Source organism: Excalfactoria chinensis, chromosome 13, assembly GCF_039878825.1.
Source record: "Excalfactoria chinensis isolate bCotChi1 chromosome 13, bCotChi1.hap2, whole genome shotgun sequence".
Lineage (NCBI taxonomy): Eukaryota > Metazoa > Chordata > Aves > Galliformes > Phasianidae > Excalfactoria > Excalfactoria chinensis.
Window position 1 is genome coordinate 5,347,407 of NC_092837.1, and position 17,488 is coordinate 5,364,894.

The window sequence follows — 17,488 nt, forward strand, 5'->3', positions numbered from 1 at the left end:
ATGTCAATAGAATACAATGAAAGGGTGTCCTGACCTGGGAAGGACCCGCAGGGATCATCGAGCCCAAGTGCAGCTTCATACAGGAACACGCAAACCCTGTTGAGAGCGGTGTTCAAACGTTTCCTGAGCTCCCGCAGCTCCGGGTCGTGCCCTTCGCCCTGGGGAGCAGTTCTGTGCCCACTGTAGAACCTGCAGAACCTTTTCCTGACCCTCCTGACACAGCGCCGTGCCGTTCCCTTGGGTCGTGTCACTGGTCCCACGGCGCATCCATCCCCCGCACCCCACTACAGTGGCCGCGTTACCCCACACAGCGAACTCGTACTTCACTCTATAGCGCTCCAAGTCCTCCATCCCCACTTCTCTCCGGGCCTCCTCCCTCACTCCCTCCCCCTCCCGGCCCCGCTTCCCCTCCCCGCCCCGTCCCTCCCCCGGCGGCCGCCCCGGCTCCTCGCTCCGTGCCGGGGTCGTGCTCAGCTGGACGCTGCCTCCGCTCTGCGCCGCAGGTAGGAGACCGGCCTCGGGACCGGCTGTGGGTACCGACGTGGGATGCGCTTCGTGCCGCGCGGTGTTGCTCCCCGCCCCGATCCACGCGTGGCTGTGGGCACCGCGCTTGGTCCTGGGGAACGCACCAACAGGACGCGGAGGAGCCCCGGAGTCCAGCCGTGGGACCCTCGCCCCGTCGAGGAGGCGCTGGGAGCGCAGCTCACGCGTGTTTTCAACGCACTCGAGTTGCCGAGGAGGAGGGGAGGCACCGCGGTGGCGATGCTCACCGTGCGGTGCCGAAGCAGCGCTGCTAATTGAGCCGTTAATTGCGTGACTCAGCTGGAGCCGGGGGGGTGCGGGGAGCTGTGAGCACGGGCTCCGTGGCACCACGCGTTCCAGTGCTTTGCTTCCCCAGAGAGCTGCTTCGGGGCTGGGAACCCATCGGCTGCCCCCAGCACCTCACTGCAGCCAGCAGACCCCAAATTGAGCAGGCAATTGGTGGGATGCATGCTGGCAGATTTGCTCCATCAGCTCCTTTAATTGCAGCAGCAATTAACAGGGAACATTTCTTTTTTCCCCTGGGCTTCCATCCAGCTGCATCAAAGCACGCTGTAAATCCCACGGCGTCTCGAAGGAGCTTTGGCCAAAGCCTGTTTGCTCTGTGAGGAGCACATGGCCAAGGCTAGACGTGGTCTTCCTGAGGAGGCTTTGGGCTCTACAGCTCTGTCATTGCTCTGTCTCCCTTTTAGGATGGACCTCCCTGACCCTGCTGGTTCCTCTGCCCTCCCCAAGCACATCTTGGACATCTGGGTCATCGTTCTTATCATCCTGGCCACCATCCTCGTCATGACAGCCCTGGTGCTCTGCCCTGCCACAGCTGTCATCATCTACCGGGTGCGGACTCACCCCACACGCAATGGCATCGTGTGAGGGGGGACAGCAGGACTCCCACCATGGGGCACCTCGAGAGTGGGGAGAGAATGGGGCCGGAGTGGGAGTGAAGCCACCGTGCTGCCAGGGAGCACAGCGGGATCTGGTTGTGTGGCATTGAGGACATGGATGTGATGCCCGGCTGGAAGTGACTTGTTCCTGTAAGAAAGCTTGCCCCTGCCATCTTGCAGCCACATTATCCCATTGGGACTCTCCCAGCACCAGCAGCAAGGCAGCAAGGATGTAAATGCCTGGCGTAGTTATTTCTCCATCTCCTGGGGTGGTTGGAAAAGAAGAGTTGTAGCCAGATGACGGTTGTGGCTTCTTCTTGTGCATCCACACTGCTGAAAGCGTTGCTGCAGGAGCCCATCCCAGCAGGAATGCAGCTGGCACCAGTGGTTCCATGTGTCAGATATCGACTGGAATTCCAGGAAAGCCTGTAGGGTTCAGATCCTATGGGTCCAGTGGGACAGAGGAGCGTGGGCAGCTCCTGCCTGCATCATGTTGGGGTTGCATCCCTTCCCCTGTGCCTTCCTATCAAACAGGCAGCAGAGGGTTCCCTCACAGGTACTGCCAGACCAAATAAGCTTGTAGAAAATAAATTGACTTTATTCTATATGTTTATGTCTATATATATGTGTCATGCAGCTCTGTCCGTGTAGTTAATGTCAGGGTGCAGCGCCTTGCCACAGCTTCCCAAACCCTTCCCCATCCATGAGCCCATTGGCACAGCCTCATGCTGCAGTGCAGCCCCTGCACTGGGTGCAATGCAGGGCCAGGGCTGCTGTGTGTGGGACAGGAGCCCTGCGGCCAGACCAGCATCCTGACATGACTCAACATGAGAAAGTACGTAAGCAGTGAGCTGAATCAGGCTGGGATGTGGGAACGGTTGTTTAAACACTGTGTTCACCGCTGTGGAGGTACATCATCTCAGTCTGGGCAGGGTTTGTTTTGGGGTCAGGGGAAAGCACAGACCCCAGGGAGCAAGGAGACATTCTCCTTTCGAGGTGTCATATTGCTCTCCCTTCTCAAACTGCCGAACTGGAGCAAAGAAGCAGATTTCTTTCTCCTTTGTTCCTCCTTGCTCGCTGGCAGTCACAATGTGCAGCTGCTGGTGGTCACGCTGCTGCAGCTCAGAGCAGCCCCTGCCTTGCTGCTGTCCCCCTGTCCCACCCCACTGCCAGCAGCTGCTGCTTGGGACATGCGCAGGGCGGCTGCGGTGTGTGGAGCAGAGCAGCATTACAGGAGATGGATAGGGACAGAGCCACAGCTGTGTCCGTGGTTTAAGAAGGAAGCCTGGCTTGAGGTAAGAGAGCAAAAAACAGCTGTTCTCACCTCCCCGAGTGCTTTTCTCCTGGGCCAGGGGTGCACGAGGGATTTCCTTTTGTGGTGGTGGAGATTTCTGGGAAGATTCGATCCTATTGCAAACATTTCCAGGAAAGGCATTGTGGAGCTTTGCAAAGAAGGCTTTGTGAGCAGCAACAGCCCAGAGCCACGTGAAGCAAAATGGCAGCAGAGGGGAGTGGGGGCAATTCCAGAGCATAACAACGAGGGAAGGAGGGGGGAGGATTGCACACCTGGTACAAAAGTTCAGAGGTTGTGCTGATGTTTTGCCACGGCCATGTGCTGGCTCCCAGGGTGAAGCAGAGGGTTTCCCAGTCCCTTGCCGTGGTCATTACAGACTCTGATGTGCAGAAGGGATGAGTGCTACTGGAGGAGGAGGATTTGGAGGAGATGGGTGTGGAGTTCTTGGTGCTGACCCAAAGCCATGCAGGACAGGATGCTGCTGTCCCACTGCAGCACCGGAGGTGGTGGTAGCAGAGATGGTGCTGGAAGCACTGCTGGCTGCCTGTCCCCAGCCCCTGCCAAACATCTGCAGCAGGCGGGGATGGCTCCGGCAGAAAAACACCCGAGGAGGGAGGCTGATGGGCTGTCAGCCCGTCCCACACTCCCCTTGTTGGGGTGGGGGATGCTGCTCCAGCCTTGGCACGGATTTGGGGTGACAACAGGCAGGGTCCCACTGAACTCAGTCATGAGGATCCATCGACCACAGCCTGTTGAATCCTTCCCTGTGCCTCAGTGCTCTCCCCAGGGAGGCTGGCCTGGCGTCAGGACCCGAAGAACCATTTATTTTTGTTTTGGTTTAGGAAAAAAAAAAGCGGTTCAGGAGCAGGTCAGCCCTTCCCTGCGTGTGGAGGCGATTTAGGGACGTGTGGAAAGGACGTGTCCACTTCTGCAGAACAGCCCCAAGTCTCTGTGCACAGCTGGAAACCCACCAGAGCCCCACACCAGCAATTAGGGGATAAACACAAGGATGATGGGAAAGGGGAGGGAGGGAGTGCACCACGAGCAGCCCCAGTGCTCTGTGTTCACAGTGTCCCCTGCCACAGGGGGGCTAGAGAAGGGCTAAGCCACCTTCCACATGCTTAAAGCTTTGGGGAACACTGTGATTGAGGAACACAGAGAAACATGTGGGGACACTGCCCTATGGCCAGGCTGTAGGGTCCCCTCTATTCCACTGTGCAGGGAGCAGACCCCGAGCCAGCTGTCCCCTGCTGCAGGCATGACCTATCCGCTCTGCTCCTAGGACCAGAGGTTCACTGCTCTGAAACCTGTTAGCCCAATTAAGCAATCCCAGCTGTGTTCCATCAGTCTGTGGCACTTCCTGTCACTGACCCCAAGCACACCCCGGGGCCCCTTCAGAGCCTGCAGCCCCATCCCAGGACATAGCATCCCTGCCATGGGATGGGGTTTGCTCCCCTGAGCCCACAGCATCACTGCCCTTCCCCTTTGCTGCTCTGGGTTTGGGAGGAAGCCCTGCTCTGGCCAGCACTTCTGTGTAGCAAAGGTAAACTCCAGCACTGGTGCTGGTGGCCAGATACTCACTGTGTCCCAGGGCTCACCCACTGCCACACGTCGTTCCAGATCAGTGACCCCCTGACCACAGCCTCCCCCCAGACCGGTTCATCAGGGCATTTGGAGGGATTTAAGGGAATTTACACCTCATTGTGGCTATTTCCCTTGGAGCCAGCCCAGGGTAAATGTTTGCATTCCCCGAGTGTGCTAGAAGGGCCCTGGAAATTCCTGTCCCTGAAGATAAGGGGATAAGAGACCGCAGGGTCCTGCCCTCGGCTGGTGATGGCAGCATCACAGCACATCACTGCGGGGTCACCCCATAGAGCCCAACCCAATCTCCTGAAGGATGCTGATAAGAGTTCTTTGGTCCCTGCACTCACCTGCCCCTACCCAGTGATGGCAGCAGGGTGTCACCTTGCCCAGGTGCTCCTTGCTAGGGTGAGGCTTTTAAATCCCATTGCATAAACCAGGATTTGAATCCCCGGGGGCTCATATTGCAGCCTGCGGGCCACACGTCGCTGCCAAGCAGAGGTGGCGCTGCCAGCAGTCCCCAGTGCCCCCCCCCACCCCCAACCCTAACATAAAAAAAGAAAAAAGGAGAAAAAAAGAAAGAAAGAAAGAAAACAAACAGGAAACCCCCAAATAAACCAAATCACGATAAATTCAAGTAAAGGGGGGGAAAGAAAAAAGAAACAAGAAAAACCACGGAGCCCCGCCGGCTGCGCAGCGCCCGCCCCAGGGCGCACACACGGTTAACGGCGCGGCCCCCCGCCCTCCCCCCCCCCTCCGCCCGCCGGCCGGCGCTTGGCCCGGCCCCGCCGCTATTTCCCCGGCGCCGGGCCGGGTGCGGGCAGAAGGCGGTGAGCCCGAACCCCTCCGTGCCGCCGTCCAGGGGGTCCCCGCACCACCCTCCAGCCCCCGACATGGGGTGCCGAGCCGCCTGCGTGCTGGCCGTGCTGCTGGCCGGGCTCGTCCCGCTGGGGCAGGGCCAGGAGAGGGAGAAGGTAAGGGGTAGGGGTCTGTGGGGGGGTGGGGGGTTGCATGGGACAGTGCCAAGGAGGGGAGGATGCAGAACGTTGTGCCTCCACTGTGCTGTCCGGGCTGGGCGGTGCTCCCAGCGCTGGGTGCGCAGAGGGCGGCAGGATACGGCCCCGGAGCGGCGGATCTTCCCTTGGCTCTGTCCCCTGCTAGCTCCCTAAATAGCCCCTTTCGGTGCCGAGCACTGCGGTGGGCACGGCCGCCCGCTTTCCCCGTTAACCCCCGCACCGCGCGGCTCAGAGCGCGGCCGTCCCTCGGTCACCGCGATGCGACCGTCCCGCGGCGCCGCGTCCCGAGGCGAGGGGGGGGGGCGGTGCGTTTTCGTCCCCGCTGTGGCACGCCCGGCTGTTCGCTGCCCCCTCGCCTTCCCGGTAAACATCCCCGCCGCTGCAGCAGCCGCTCCCGTAGATGGGTCTGCACGCATCTGCACGTGTGCGTGCACCTCCATACGGCGCCCACCCTGCTGCCGTGACACGTCCCTCGTGTCCTACGTGGTGGCCAACGCTGTCGTGGCACAGTGACAGCCCACAGCCCGGCCCCACAGCCCGCTCCCCACAGGTGAAATGCTACGACAACGTGCGGGGCACCATCTACGACTACGGGGCGCTGACCATCGATGGGGACGAGTACATCCCCTTCCGAAGGTACGCGGGGAAGATGGTGCTCTTCGTCAACGTGGCCACGTACTGAGGGCTCACCCTGCAGTACCTCGGTAAGGGCCCCGTACCTGACCTGCCCCGGGGATGGGGTGACATCGATGCAAAGGTCCTGGGTTCCCCTAACCCACCCCTGGCTCTTTGCATGCAGAACTGAATGCACTACAAAATGAGCTGGGGCCCTATGGACTTGTCGTCCTGGGCTTCCCCTCCAACCAATTCGGGAAGCAGGAGCCTGGCCAGAACTCTGAGATCCTCCCTGCGCTGAAGTGAGTACTGGGGATGAGAAAGGTGGGGTACAGAATGGCTGTGGCAACGTGGGAGGGCTTATCCCCAGGTGGGGGATGAGGCTTTGGGGTCCCCTGCCCAACTTGGAAATGAGATTTTAACATCTCCTGTCAATGCTGGGGATGAAGTTTGGGGTTCCCACATCTCACATCTCCGTCTGCTGTCTCCTTGTCCCCCACAGGTACGTGCGGCCAGGAGGTGGCTTCGTCCCCAACTTCCAACTCTTCCAGAAAGGGGATGTGAACGGGGCCAAGGAGCAGAAGGTCTACAGCTTCCTGAAGGTGGGTGCTGTGCCAAGGGTGGGGGGCAGCACTCAGATTCTGGGGGGTCACGCAGCACTGACGCATCCCCTCCTCTTTGCAGAATTCCTGCCCTCCGGTGGCGGAGGAGTTTGGTAACCCCAAGAACCTCTTCTGGGAGCCACTGAAGAACCACGACATCAAATGGAACTTTGAGAAGTTCCTGGTGGGCACTGACGGGGTGCCCGTCATGCGCTGGTACCACCGTGCCAACATCGCCACCGTTAAGAACGACATCATTGCCTACATGCGGCAGCAGCGGGGCCAGTAGCCCCCCAGCTCACCCCCCCCTGCAGCCCCCGACCCAGCCCTGGGGAGCAGAGGATGACATCTACATGAAGGCCTGGCCTGAAAGCCCCCACCATGGGGTGGGCTTGGCCCGATCCCGCCTGGGTGTGGTGCAGCCCTTTGGTGCATTCAGGCTGCCCACGCTGTGCAGGGATGTGCTCCTCTCCCAGCCCCGGGTGCCAACCCCCAGTGCTCCACAGCAATGCCAAATAAAGGCTCTGCAACCGCGCTGCTCTGCTTATTGCTTGTCACCTCCAGAGGGTGGGATGCTTTATGGGATAGGGTCAGCGCTTCCCAAGGGGATGACAACTGCATTCCCCCCCCCCAGCCAGAGCGGATTGTCTCCAGCTGGTAATCTCTGTGTGTTTATTAATTACAGCACACACACATTTATCACTATGGCTCTGAGTGCTGCAGACTGAGCCCAGCCTCCTCCTGGCTGCCCTCATGCTGGGTCACAGAGCGGGGCGAGTGCTCGGGTTTCAGTCCAGAGCACAGAAGGGAAAAATAACAGGCAGCAGCCAGGCAGGAGGAGCGCTGCAGAGCAGCACCTAAAACAAGCACAGCTGCTGCTGGCATGCACATGACACTGACCGTGTTATTTTTTCCCCTCCAGCTTTGTTTTCCTGGAGCATGATTGGCTCCAGGGAGCAGGGAGATGCTTGAGGCTGAGCCCGGGGCTGGGCAGGGCTCAGATAAATGAATGTTGACCGCTTGCGCAGCGACTGGGTTCATGTTTTGCTCTGGACACGTGGCTACATCTGAATAAATCTGGGCAAACAGTCTGAGACAACTCCCACCTCGAGTCCTGCACTGAGGCTCTTCCGGTGAAAACACTCTTTTAGAATGAAAACAGATTCAGTTCCAGTCCTTAAATAAATACATCAACCAAGCACTCTCAGGACGGGATCCATCTGGCCACGGGTGCTCCCAGCGCCAGGAGGGGACTGCTGGCAGAGATGCTCCAGGAACAGAGGGAGCATGGCTCCTTCTCCTGGCTCAAGATCCCATCCCAATCCTTCAGGTGGAAGTAAATGGCCATGCCATCCGCAGTCCCTCTGCCACCACTGCGGCCTCTCTGGCCCCAGGCGTGCATTCACCATGTGCAGACACAGCGGGCAATCAGCTGGAGGAAGGTCCTAGCTCTACGTACACGGGCACACACACACATCCTGCTTCTCTTCTGCCATCAGCCCCCACCGCAGCACAGCGACGCTGCTCCTCGGCATCACGGCAGCACAGGACCCGCCTGGTCTGGTACACAAGAGACACAGCATGGAATCAGCACAGCTCCTCAGCCACCACTCTGGCTGTGTGACATGGGGGCAGAAGGCTGGGACATGCTGCAGGGCCCCAGGGGGATGTGGTGCAGGACAGCAAGAGGATGCCACCATCAGAGTCCAGCCCCCACAACCCATTCCCACACCTCTTATGGCACAAGATGCCTAAACCCACGGGATCTGAAGGGATCCCCTCCAGCTAACCTGTCCCATCCCTGCTCAGGATCTGTGCTCAGCCTTACCCAAGTCCTTGGGGACAGGTTTCACCCCAGGCACTGCTGTGGCATTCTGGCTGCGGGCCATTGCGCAGGGCAGGCGCCAGGGATATTCCGGCTAGGAAAGATGGGAATGGGATCAATGAATAACTGTGCATGTGCATCACAAGCCCCAGACCTGATCTGTGCTCCCCCTGTTGTGCTCACCGGGGGATAATGGTGGAAGTTCTGTCCTGGCGCTTGCTCGCCCTGTGCTGGTGGGTAGCGGATCTGCTGCCATTCGTCATAGCCATGGTACACGGGGTGAGGAACAGGGGGGCTGTACTGGTACTGGTACATGGGGCACGTGGGGCCCAGTGGTCCTGGCACTGGGTCAGGGTGCAGCCTCTCTCCAGAAGCCTGTGAGCAGTTGGGAGAGATGCTGAGAGACTGGGGACAGCCCAGAGCAGTCCCAGCTCCTCTCCCATGACAGCCCTGCCACCAGGCTTTTCCCTATCCCACCTGTTTGTGCTGTTTCAGCATCTTCTTCAGCTTCTCCTTCTCCTCCTTCTCTCTCTGGCAGTCATCCTTTGAGGCACGCAGCTGGGAGTGAGGAGGGGTCAGTGCAGAGCATGGGGCAAGAGATGCATCTGTGCCCTAGCCAGACTCACAGGAGAAGTGCAGGGGGCAGAGAGGAGAACCTTAAAACCATTCCCCATGGGCACAGCCAGACTGGGGAGACCTTTGTGCCAAGCAGGATGGGAGGTCAGTGCCACCCACCTATTAAACTCCAGCCCCTGCATTAAGCCATGGCAGGGATAAGCAGCAGCAAAACTACTGCTCTGTCCCCTCTGTCCTTCCTCATCCCCCCTGCTCTGAGGTGTGTGACAGGGCTGTGACACAGGGGATGAGCATCTCCAACTCGTCCGTGAAGGGTGCAATGCTGCTCACCTGGTTGTTGGACACGGCCAGCTGCTTCTGCAGCTTCTCCAGCTGCTGTTTCAGCTCCTCCTTCTCCTCGTTCATCCTCTCCCTGTCACTCCGCTCCCGCTGGAAGTCCTCCTCGAAGATTTTCACCTTGTGGAAGGCAGAGCACTGGGTGTTATGAACCCCAGCCACAGCAGCTGTGCCAAGCCCTGGGTGCACAGTGCCATCACGGTCCCTTTGGTGAAGGACCACAGGATGCTCTGCTCTGTTCTCCCTCCCACCCCTCCTGCCCTACCTGCTGCTTGAGCAGCTCGTTTTGAGTCAGCAGTTCTTGTGGAGGCACCTTCCCAGCTGGCTCCAGAGTGCCAGCAAAGATGGGTGGAGGGGATGCCTGGACATTCAGGGCCTCCTCCAGTGCCTGGAGAGGGAAAGGAGCGTGAGTTTAGAATGGGTGATATCTCTGGGATTGCATCCTTGGAGAGCCAACAACGGGGATGGGGTAGGCATTGTCTGATGCTGTCACCCTACAGCAAAATGACAGCAGGAGCCATTCTGCAGCTTCCTACCTTGTTCAGCCGTTGGATCTCCTTCTCCTGGTACTCCCTCTGTCTGGTGACCGGTGCCAGCTGCTCCTGCAGGAAGCGCATCCTCTGCTGCAGGTCCCGCACCTCCATCCCCAGCCGGTCCTTCTCTGCCTGCAGGGAAGGGGTAAGCCAGGAAAGGGCAATGGGTTTGGCAGCTGCCCACTGCTCTTCCCAGGGGACTTGCCTCCTCCGTTTCAATCCGGGATTTGGCCAGCAGCAGCTTGCGGTCAAAATCCCTCTGCTTCTGCTCCCTCTCTGACTCCAGCTCAGTCAGTGCCCGCCGTGCCTCGGCCAGCTCCTGATGTAGGTCTGTCATCTGCCAGCAGGGAATGGGGATGTTGGGATGGCCCCAAGCCCCCTTCCCATGCTGGGTCTCATCTGAGCATCCCCAGCAGATGCGTGCACAGCCCCAAGCCCTACCTTCTGCTCATACTTCTGCTTCATGGCTCGGAAGTGCTGGTCCCACTGCTTGTTCACTTCCAGCAGCTGTGGGTACAGAGTGCTGTTTGCAGGAGCCTACCCTGTGCCCCCGCAGCTCAAATCCTGCTACTCCTATGGGCTGTGTCTCAGTCTCAGCCTCATCCTCACCTCCCGGCGTTGGTGCTCCAGTATCTTCACCTTCTTCTCCTTGGCCTCCAGCTCTCCTCTGCCCGCTGCCTTCTCCACCACCACCCCGCTCTGCTGCAAGTGAACACACAGAGACTTCAAGGCTTCTGCAAGTCATTTCCCTCTCCACCACCAACCTCACCCCTCAACACCCTGAGGATTTGCACCAGTCCTACTGGGACAAACTGGAGAGAACTAAGACGAGGCCATGGGGATTTCTGCCTGCCCCCTGCCCAGCCCTGCCTGAGGTCCGTGCTCTCCCCATACCTGCTGCTGCTCGGCTGCCTCTCTCTTTGCGCTCTCCTGGTTGCTAAGGGTCACCATCCTCCGCAGCTCCTGGTTCTCACACCTGCGGGCAGAGACCCTTGGGGTCAATGGGGGAGAAACCCCTAGGGTGTCCCATCCCGCCCCATCACTTCCATGCTGGTTGCCCTCACCTGAGCTTCTCTAGCGCTTGGTTTCTCTGCTCCAGGTCCCTCTCCAGCTTGGTTCGCAGCTCCTTGTTCTCTGTGTGCAGCGTCTCACACAGAGTCTGCAAGATGAATGTCAGCAGTCTGAAGATCCCCCAGCACTCAGCTTTTACTGGGGTTGCCACCACTAGACCACCCCCCCCCCCACAGATGCCCACCAGGCACAAGAACCTTTGTCATTCCCAGCTGCAGGCGGGTGCCCAACTCCACAGAGTGAAAGAAAAACAAGGGAAAAAAGTGGAAAAGCAAACATCCACGCCTCACCCACCTGCAGGAAGGACGTCCTCTGCTCGTTCTTGTGCACCTTGGAGGCCAGGCGCTTCAGCTCAGAAGCCATGTAGCCCATGCGCACGAAGACCTGGTCCTTGCTGGCCTCGCGGGCGCAGCCACTCAGCGTGCTCTCCAGCTGCTGCAGCTGTGGCAGAAGGTTGGCATCCTCATGGGGCAGCGGCTCCAGCTCCTGCACGAAGCTCTGCATCACCCCCTGCTCAGGGTGCCTGCTCCTTCCCTCCATCCAGCTCTGTGTGTTCCCAGCACACCGTGGGATTTAATGCTGCCTTGGGGAGCGTGCATTGGGCACACCCTGCAGCGTCACGGCACATCCCCACCTACGCACAGGGGGTGTCCCCAATGGGTTCATCCTCCCTTTTTGTGGCATCACCTAGGAGACCTGTGGCAGTGCTGGCACAACACAGCCTGACCCGGCTGACTCTGCACTGTGAACACGTTGGCACACCTTCACTGCAGCACTCCCAGCACCACTGACTCATCCCTGCCCTTGGGAACTCCCCGGGCATCCCCTCCTGTCACAGCCTGTCTCCGGATAAGTGCCCTGAAACTGCCCCAGGAGGGTGTGCTGCGGGGCATGGCCCTGGGATCACACAGTATGGCTGTGATGCTGGAGCCACTGTCCCTGCCCTCATCCCTTCCGGAGCATAAAGAACTGCAGCAGATGGAGGCGACAGTGCCAAGCAAGGGGACATTCAGCAAACAGCACACACTGTGCCCAGGTTGGGGCAGGCCCTGCCAGCAGTGGTGCACAGCACTGGTCTTCCCACTGGCTCTCAGAGGGGAGCACCAAAGCATCCAGCTCCTTGGGCTGCCACTGTCACTGACACAGCACTCTGACACACCAGTGTTCCCCCCGCCCCGAGTCCACAGTGCACCATGAAAAGCCTTGGGCCATGCAGTCCCAGCACTCACCGCTCTGCCACTGTCCTGGGGACAGCCCTGTGCTTCTGCAGCCACCACCTCAAACTCTGATGAGGAGCCCTGCAATGGGAGCAGCACCATCAGCCTCAGCTGAGAGCAGCACAGACCCCATTGCATCCCCAATCTGTTCAGCCCCACTTTCACTACTCACACTCGGGGATTTCCGTGTTCCTGTGTCCGGCTGGGCACTTCCTGGGGCAGCCAGGGCAGAGCTGTGCTCGGGGCCGGCGGCTGCAGGAAAAGAGAATAGGCACACTTCAGACCCCCTTCACACCCTCTGCCTTGTCCCAAGCTCAGCTCCTGGGCTGTCAGATTCCACCCCGCTCAGTGAGCTCCCATCTCCAACCTCCAGTTTCCACCAGCTCCTCCAATGCAGAGGATGCTATCAGCATCTTGTTGTCCTTCACGAGGTCTTCCGCCTTCTGCCGCAGCTTGGATGCCTCCACATGGGACTCCTCCAGCAGCTCTCCTGGGGGACAGCAGAAGGATGCTCACCAAGGGTGCTCCCTAAGGATGCCCACCAAAGGTGCTTCCCCCTGCCCCAGTGCCCGCACTGCTGCAGCCCCAGCCATCAGCACCAATCCCCCTACTTGGGTACGAGGTCTGTTTTTACCCAACAACATCATTCAAATCCTAGGGCCAAGCTGTCTTTGTGGCTCACAACTGCAGATTTCTCATACTGATGCAGGGAGAATTGGTTCCAGGGGGTGGAACAGCAGCACTGCATTTGTACACCTCCCACAAGAGCCCAATTTAAGCCTGGGTAATGTACAGCCAAGACTGCAAGCTTCAAGGCAGCAAACAACATGAGCCTCAGGCAAGGACATGGCAGTCACGGGGATCAGGAAGGAGATGGAAATTCAGCTGCTGAAGCAGAAGGGCTCAAAAGCAGAAGCTGGGTCACGGGACTGAAAGCAAAATGTGGGGTGGGTGGAAGACAAAGAGGAAAAAGGGGGTGGTACAACTGCAAAGCACCCCAGGAGCTTAGAAAGGTTTCAGTCCCTCCACCTCCCGTGGTAAAAAGGCCCATGGTCAAAAGGCCCACGGATGCCACACAGGCTGCAAAGCTGAGGCTGCCCAGAAACCAAACACCATCCTCTGGGTCTGGTATCCGCCATGCAGTGATTACCAATAGATTTGATTCCCTGCATCCTCTCCTTCAGCCGGGCGTTCTCCTCCATCAGCCGCTCGTAAGCCGTGGATTCATTCTCCTCTGTGCCCCCGCCAGGGTCGTAGATGCGGTAGGGTCCCCTCCCTTCCATGGCTGCCATTCAGCCGCCCACCTCCCAGCCTGGCATCCCTGCAAGGAACAGCATGTCACCCTCCTGCCCCAGCTGCCACCAAGGTCCCCACTGCAGCACCTCACCAGGTGAGGGCACTGTGCTCTGCACGCTTCGCTTGTACCTGCTCTGTGCGAGCAACAGCACCAGGGTGACTCAGGGCCACGAGAGCTGTCACACGTGGTGACACTGCTGGCAGTCATGCTGTGTGGATCACAGCTCAGCAGACACAGGGGTCCCCACATAGCCCCAACCACTTGCATTGCTGCAGGAATGGAGGCCCCAGTGGATGCTGCAGCTTGGGGTATCACCTGGATGCAGCAGGGTGCTGCTAGTCAAGGAAAACATCTGAGGCTGGGCTTTTGTTTTCCTGCAGGAAGCTTTTTCCTGCCAGGTTTGAAAGCGGTTGAAGTGATGGGAGCCTTACAGTGAAGTCACAATTTCCATCCATGCAGCAAGGCAAACAAACAATGAACCAAAGCAACACACAGAGCCTGACAACATCGTACTGGAAAGCCCCTCAGACAGAGATTTCCGCAAACAATTGTCACCAAAACAGAGGGAAATGAGAGGAAAAAAAAGCAAATCCTTCCACTCTGCTCCCAAGCACCGCTCATGTTGGAAATGAAAAGCTGTGTGTGTGTGTGGGTGTCCCTGTCACACTCCTTGCATTCGTGGCAGTGGGAGCAGGTTCCCAGCTCAGGTGTTGCCTGCGGGTGACAGTTCAGCATCCAGAAGGGCACTGAGCAGCTGTGCCCACCCAGCCAAAGGGAAATGGAGGCTCCTGGGGGGCATTTTTGAAGAGGAAGCCCTGACTTCAGACCAGTGCCCGTGCCATGTGCCATCTGGGCAGGTCACAGGGGATAGTGAATGCCCCAAAGCAGAGGGGATATTCCAGGTGACAGCATCCACAGCAGGAGCAGCAATTAGCGCTCACCTTGTCAGGAGGCAATTATCATACAGCACATCTGACAGCAGTGGCATGTCCCCTGCAGGGAGATGGCACAGCAGGTGCTTCACTCACCTGGGCAGCGAGCGTGTAGGATGGGGACAGGAGCACACACAGGCTGGAGACCTGGAGCTGCCTGGTCACCATGTGCTGCTCAAGGTGCAAGCGTGGGGCTTTCAGAATAGCTGGCCAACATCATGCTCCTGCAGCCAGCACCTCACTGGGCACACACAGCACATCCCCTACCCTCCCGTCTCTTGCTCTGACCTGGTACACAAGGGGATGCAACACGAAGCATTCCAACATGACCCACTGCACTAAATCCAACTATAGCCAGGCACACAAATCAAAGCCTCCAGCCTCTGCTCATCCCCAATACCCACAATTCTGACCTGGATTTCCCTGCCCAAGGGCCATATCAAAGACTGTAATGGCCATATCAAAACCATAGCTGCATAGACTTGCAATGAAAATCCTACATTTCACTACAGAGGAGGAGAGAGAATAAAGTAGACATGTCAACAGCCAACCCAAAGCTGCTAAGTTTTGGGTAGGTTGGATGATTTGTTCTCAGTCAAACCACTGAGCCCCTTCCATGACTCCTTGCTGGCCATATGATGCCCACCAGGAGGGAGGCAGAAAGGCCTTGGGCAGAGGTGCCAGGAGGTGCAGGCAGAGGCTGTGAGACATTGTGGTCACCGCTGGGGTTTTGGTGCTTGTGGGCAGGTCATGGGTGCACGTGGGGCAGCAGGAACTTGGGGTGGTGAATTTTGGTGACAGCTCAGCAAAAGGAGAGAATGACAGAGTGGGTGGGCAGGGAGACTCCCAGGTGTTTATATAGCTGGGAGCAAGGCAGCACTGAAGCCATGGGCTGGTTGTGGAGCTGCAAGGTCCCCATGCAATGGAAGAGCACACAAAGCACGTCCCCTCTGTGATGTCCCAGTGCTCAGGAGGATGCTGGCTTGCATCCCCATCCCCGTATCAAGGCAAGGCTTGCTGCAGCATCATCTTGGTGCTGCCTACTCTGTTCCTCTCCCCAGAGCTTGTCGGCTGTCACACACAGCTGCATCACAGCTGTCACCATGCATGGAAGCCAGCAAGGCTCAGTGCTGCCATCCTCGCTGCTCTGCACAGCACTGGGGCAAAGCACACTGCTCCTATGCAATCAGTGCCAGCAGCAGGAGGCTGCAAAGCTGTGCTAGCAAAGTTCCTCCCCCGGCACCCAGAGGGAAGGGATTGTTGTTCTCAAAGCACTGAGATCTGCAGTGCTACAAGAGATGGTTCAGCTGCCTCCACCCACAGTATTTTGCAGCAGCTGTTGGCAAGCAGCAGCCCACAGCCCTGTGCCAAACGGGTCGGGCCAAAAGGGCATCCTTCAGGGCCAGGAAGGGTGTCAATGGATGCCAACCCCCCCCCCCCCCCCCCCCTCCTTTCATTGCACACTTAGCAGAACCACACAGAAAGCTCCCAAGGGTGCACCTTGCTGGAACCTTCCTGCCTCCAGAATGTGCTCCGTGCCCAAGGTCTGCTCTCACAGTCTGTAAACAAACGTGCACTTTGGCAGGGTGCGTGGCAGCACAGCGCTGCCTCTATGCCCAGGAGGGTGGAAACAGCGACTTATGGGGGGGGGAAGCTGCGTTTGCTGCTCTCTGGGATGCAAAGCGTGCACACCGCAGATCCACGATCCGGGTATGCACGGCACAGCATCCCAGCACAGCACGGCACCTGCTCACCTTGCAGCCCCAAAAGGCCCATATCAGTGAGTAGAGCCGTGGGCTGCGGGAAAGCCCGGGGTTGTGCAACCCAGCGCCGGACGCACACAAAAGCAGCTCAGTGCAAGCAGGACAGCCCCGGGGATGTCACCGCCGCACGCAGCGACTGCCGCCTCATTCTCAGAGGAAGTGGGCTCAGTGTCCCAGCAGCGGACAGCCGTGCCCTATCCGGGACCACCTCCCCATCCAACCCAACCGCACCGAACCGCTCCGAGCCCACCTGCAGCCGCGGGGCTCCCGGTACCGCTCCGCCGCGCTCCGCCGCCAGCACGGGAGGAGGAAGCGGCGCGGCGGCCTTGGGCCCGCCCCCGGGAAATTCCCAGCGTGACGGACAGGAGCCGCAGCCAATCGGAGCGGGCGGTGCGGGTTATTATGAAGAAGGGTGGGGTGGCCGGGTAGTGGGGTTGTAATGGCGGACGCTGGGGTGTGTTACGGGCTGTCTGCGCTGCTCGGCCTCGCTCTTGTGGCTCTGAGGGGTGCGGGGTCCCGGCCTTTCTCCATCTGAGGGGGCTCTCTGTGAGAGGAGAGGCAGGCCCGAGGCTCTCAGCCCTTCAGCTGGCTTGCAGAGAAACAAAATGGCTTCTCTCTGCTTTCCTAAGGGCTGCTGCAGGCCTCTGCTGGGGGGCCGGGGAGGAGCTGGGGAAGGGGCTCTGCCGCAGAACCAGGCCTTCCCCTCAGTGTGAGCCCTGCGGGAGCCTGACCCTGTCCTTCCTCAGCCAAGGCAGGAGGAGTTCCCCACAGAGTCTAATTACAGCCCTCTGTCTGCAGCATCAATTACCAGCAGCAATGTCTCTGTGCTGCTGCTTTGTTTGTCGCCTGCTGGCTACCAGCAACATCAGCCGGAGGAGCAGGAACCGCAGGGAACGCCTCTTGGTTTCAGCAGTTCTCTGGGACTTGCCCAATCACTACCTGCATCTCCGTCCTGTTTTTGCCATGAGGGAGGCGTTAGGTATTCGATAAACAGAGGAACTGCTGTAAGCAGGCGTCCTCCTTCCGTAGGGGCCTGCTGTGCTCCTGGGGTGGCTTTCACTTGGAGCTGTTTTCCAGCTGTCTCAGTCCTGGCTTTGGAGGCTCTATGCTGTTCCATTGTTTCCTGGCAATTTGAGGTTTTGGGGGCGATGCCTGGGTTATAAAAACTAGAAGAAAACAAATTCCGTTCCCACCAAATTCAATGTCCTGCTTGTTTTCCTCTCTGAGTAGGACATCGCCCTTGGAGCCTGGCTGGATTATGGGGGGTGCTGGGATCCTGATGTGCTGTGTGAGTGTGCCGTGTCCAAGGTCTTATCAGGGACAGGATGAAGAGCCAAGCGAGCGCTGTTTCCCTTTTTCTCCATCAAATTCCTTGTTTTCCTCCAGAGACCCAGAACTGTCCTGTG

The 17,488-nt window shown here is 58.8% G+C and overlaps 3 protein-coding genes across 5 annotated transcripts; 2 read left to right on the forward strand and 1 right to left on the reverse strand.

Annotated features, from left to right (window-relative positions):
- Window positions 1-378: 378 nt before the first annotated feature.
- SMIM3 (small integral membrane protein 3) lies at window positions 379-2,029 on the forward strand. Its single transcript, XM_072348083.1, has 2 exons — window positions 379-503; window positions 1,233-2,029. Exon 2 carries the CDS (start codon window positions 1,234-1,236, stop codon window positions 1,411-1,413), a length of 180 nt encoding a protein of 59 aa, XP_072204184.1. The 5' UTR covers window positions 379-503; window position 1,233; the 3' UTR covers window positions 1,414-2,029.
- A 3,025-nt stretch (window positions 2,030-5,054) lies between these two features.
- On the forward strand, window positions 5,055-7,067 carry GPX3 (glutathione peroxidase 3). The gene is made up of 5 exons (XM_072348711.1): window positions 5,055-5,273; window positions 5,866-6,019; window positions 6,115-6,232; window positions 6,433-6,532; window positions 6,615-7,067. Exons 1-5 carry the CDS (start codon window positions 5,193-5,195, stop codon window positions 6,819-6,821), a joined length of 660 nt encoding a protein of 219 aa, XP_072204812.1. The 5' UTR covers window positions 5,055-5,192; the 3' UTR covers window positions 6,822-7,067.
- A 118-nt stretch (window positions 7,068-7,185) lies between these two features.
- Window positions 7,186-16,433, reverse strand: TNIP1 (TNFAIP3 interacting protein 1). Of its 3 annotated transcripts, none has more exons than XM_072348710.1 (18): window positions 16,333-16,433; window positions 13,241-13,411; window positions 12,458-12,580; window positions 12,263-12,342; window positions 12,103-12,171; window positions 11,168-11,359; window positions 10,867-10,961; window positions 10,697-10,778; window positions 10,412-10,501; window positions 10,244-10,309; window positions 10,004-10,139; window positions 9,806-9,930; window positions 9,535-9,657; window positions 9,264-9,389; window positions 8,835-8,915; window positions 8,541-8,732; window positions 8,361-8,451; window positions 7,186-8,092 (listed from the first exon to the last, which is right to left on the reverse strand). In XM_072348710.1, exons 2-18 carry the CDS (start codon window positions 13,380-13,382, stop codon window positions 8,067-8,069), a joined length of 1,839 nt encoding a protein of 612 aa, XP_072204811.1. In that variant the 5' UTR covers window positions 13,383-13,411; window positions 16,333-16,433; the 3' UTR covers window positions 7,186-8,066. The 3 variants fall into 3 exon arrangements, with proteins under 3 accessions (XP_072204811.1, XP_072204810.1, XP_072204809.1); XM_072348709.1 differs by having other exon boundaries at window positions 9,806-9,934; window positions 10,008-10,139; window positions 10,412-10,504; XM_072348708.1 differs by having other exon boundaries at window positions 10,412-10,504.
- Between the last annotated feature and the right edge of the window lie 1,055 nt (window positions 16,434-17,488).

Coding starts and splice junctions, on each gene's coding strand:
- SMIM3 (XM_072348083.1), top strand. CDS start 1,234: ATGGACCTCCCTGACCCTGCTGGTTCCTCTGCCCTCCCCAAGCACATC.
- TNIP1 (XM_072348709.1), bottom strand. CDS start 13,382: ATGGCAGCCATGGAAGGGAGGGGACCCTACCGCATCTACGACCCTGGC. Junction 12,343..12,457: donor GGAGCTGGTGGAAACTGGAG/GTTGGAGATGGG, acceptor CTTTTCCTGCAG/CCGCCGGCCCCGAGCACAGC. Junction 9,658..9,805: donor AGATCCAACGGCTGAACAAG/GTAGGAAGCTGC, acceptor TTCCCTCTCCAG/GCACTGGAGGAGGCCCTGAA.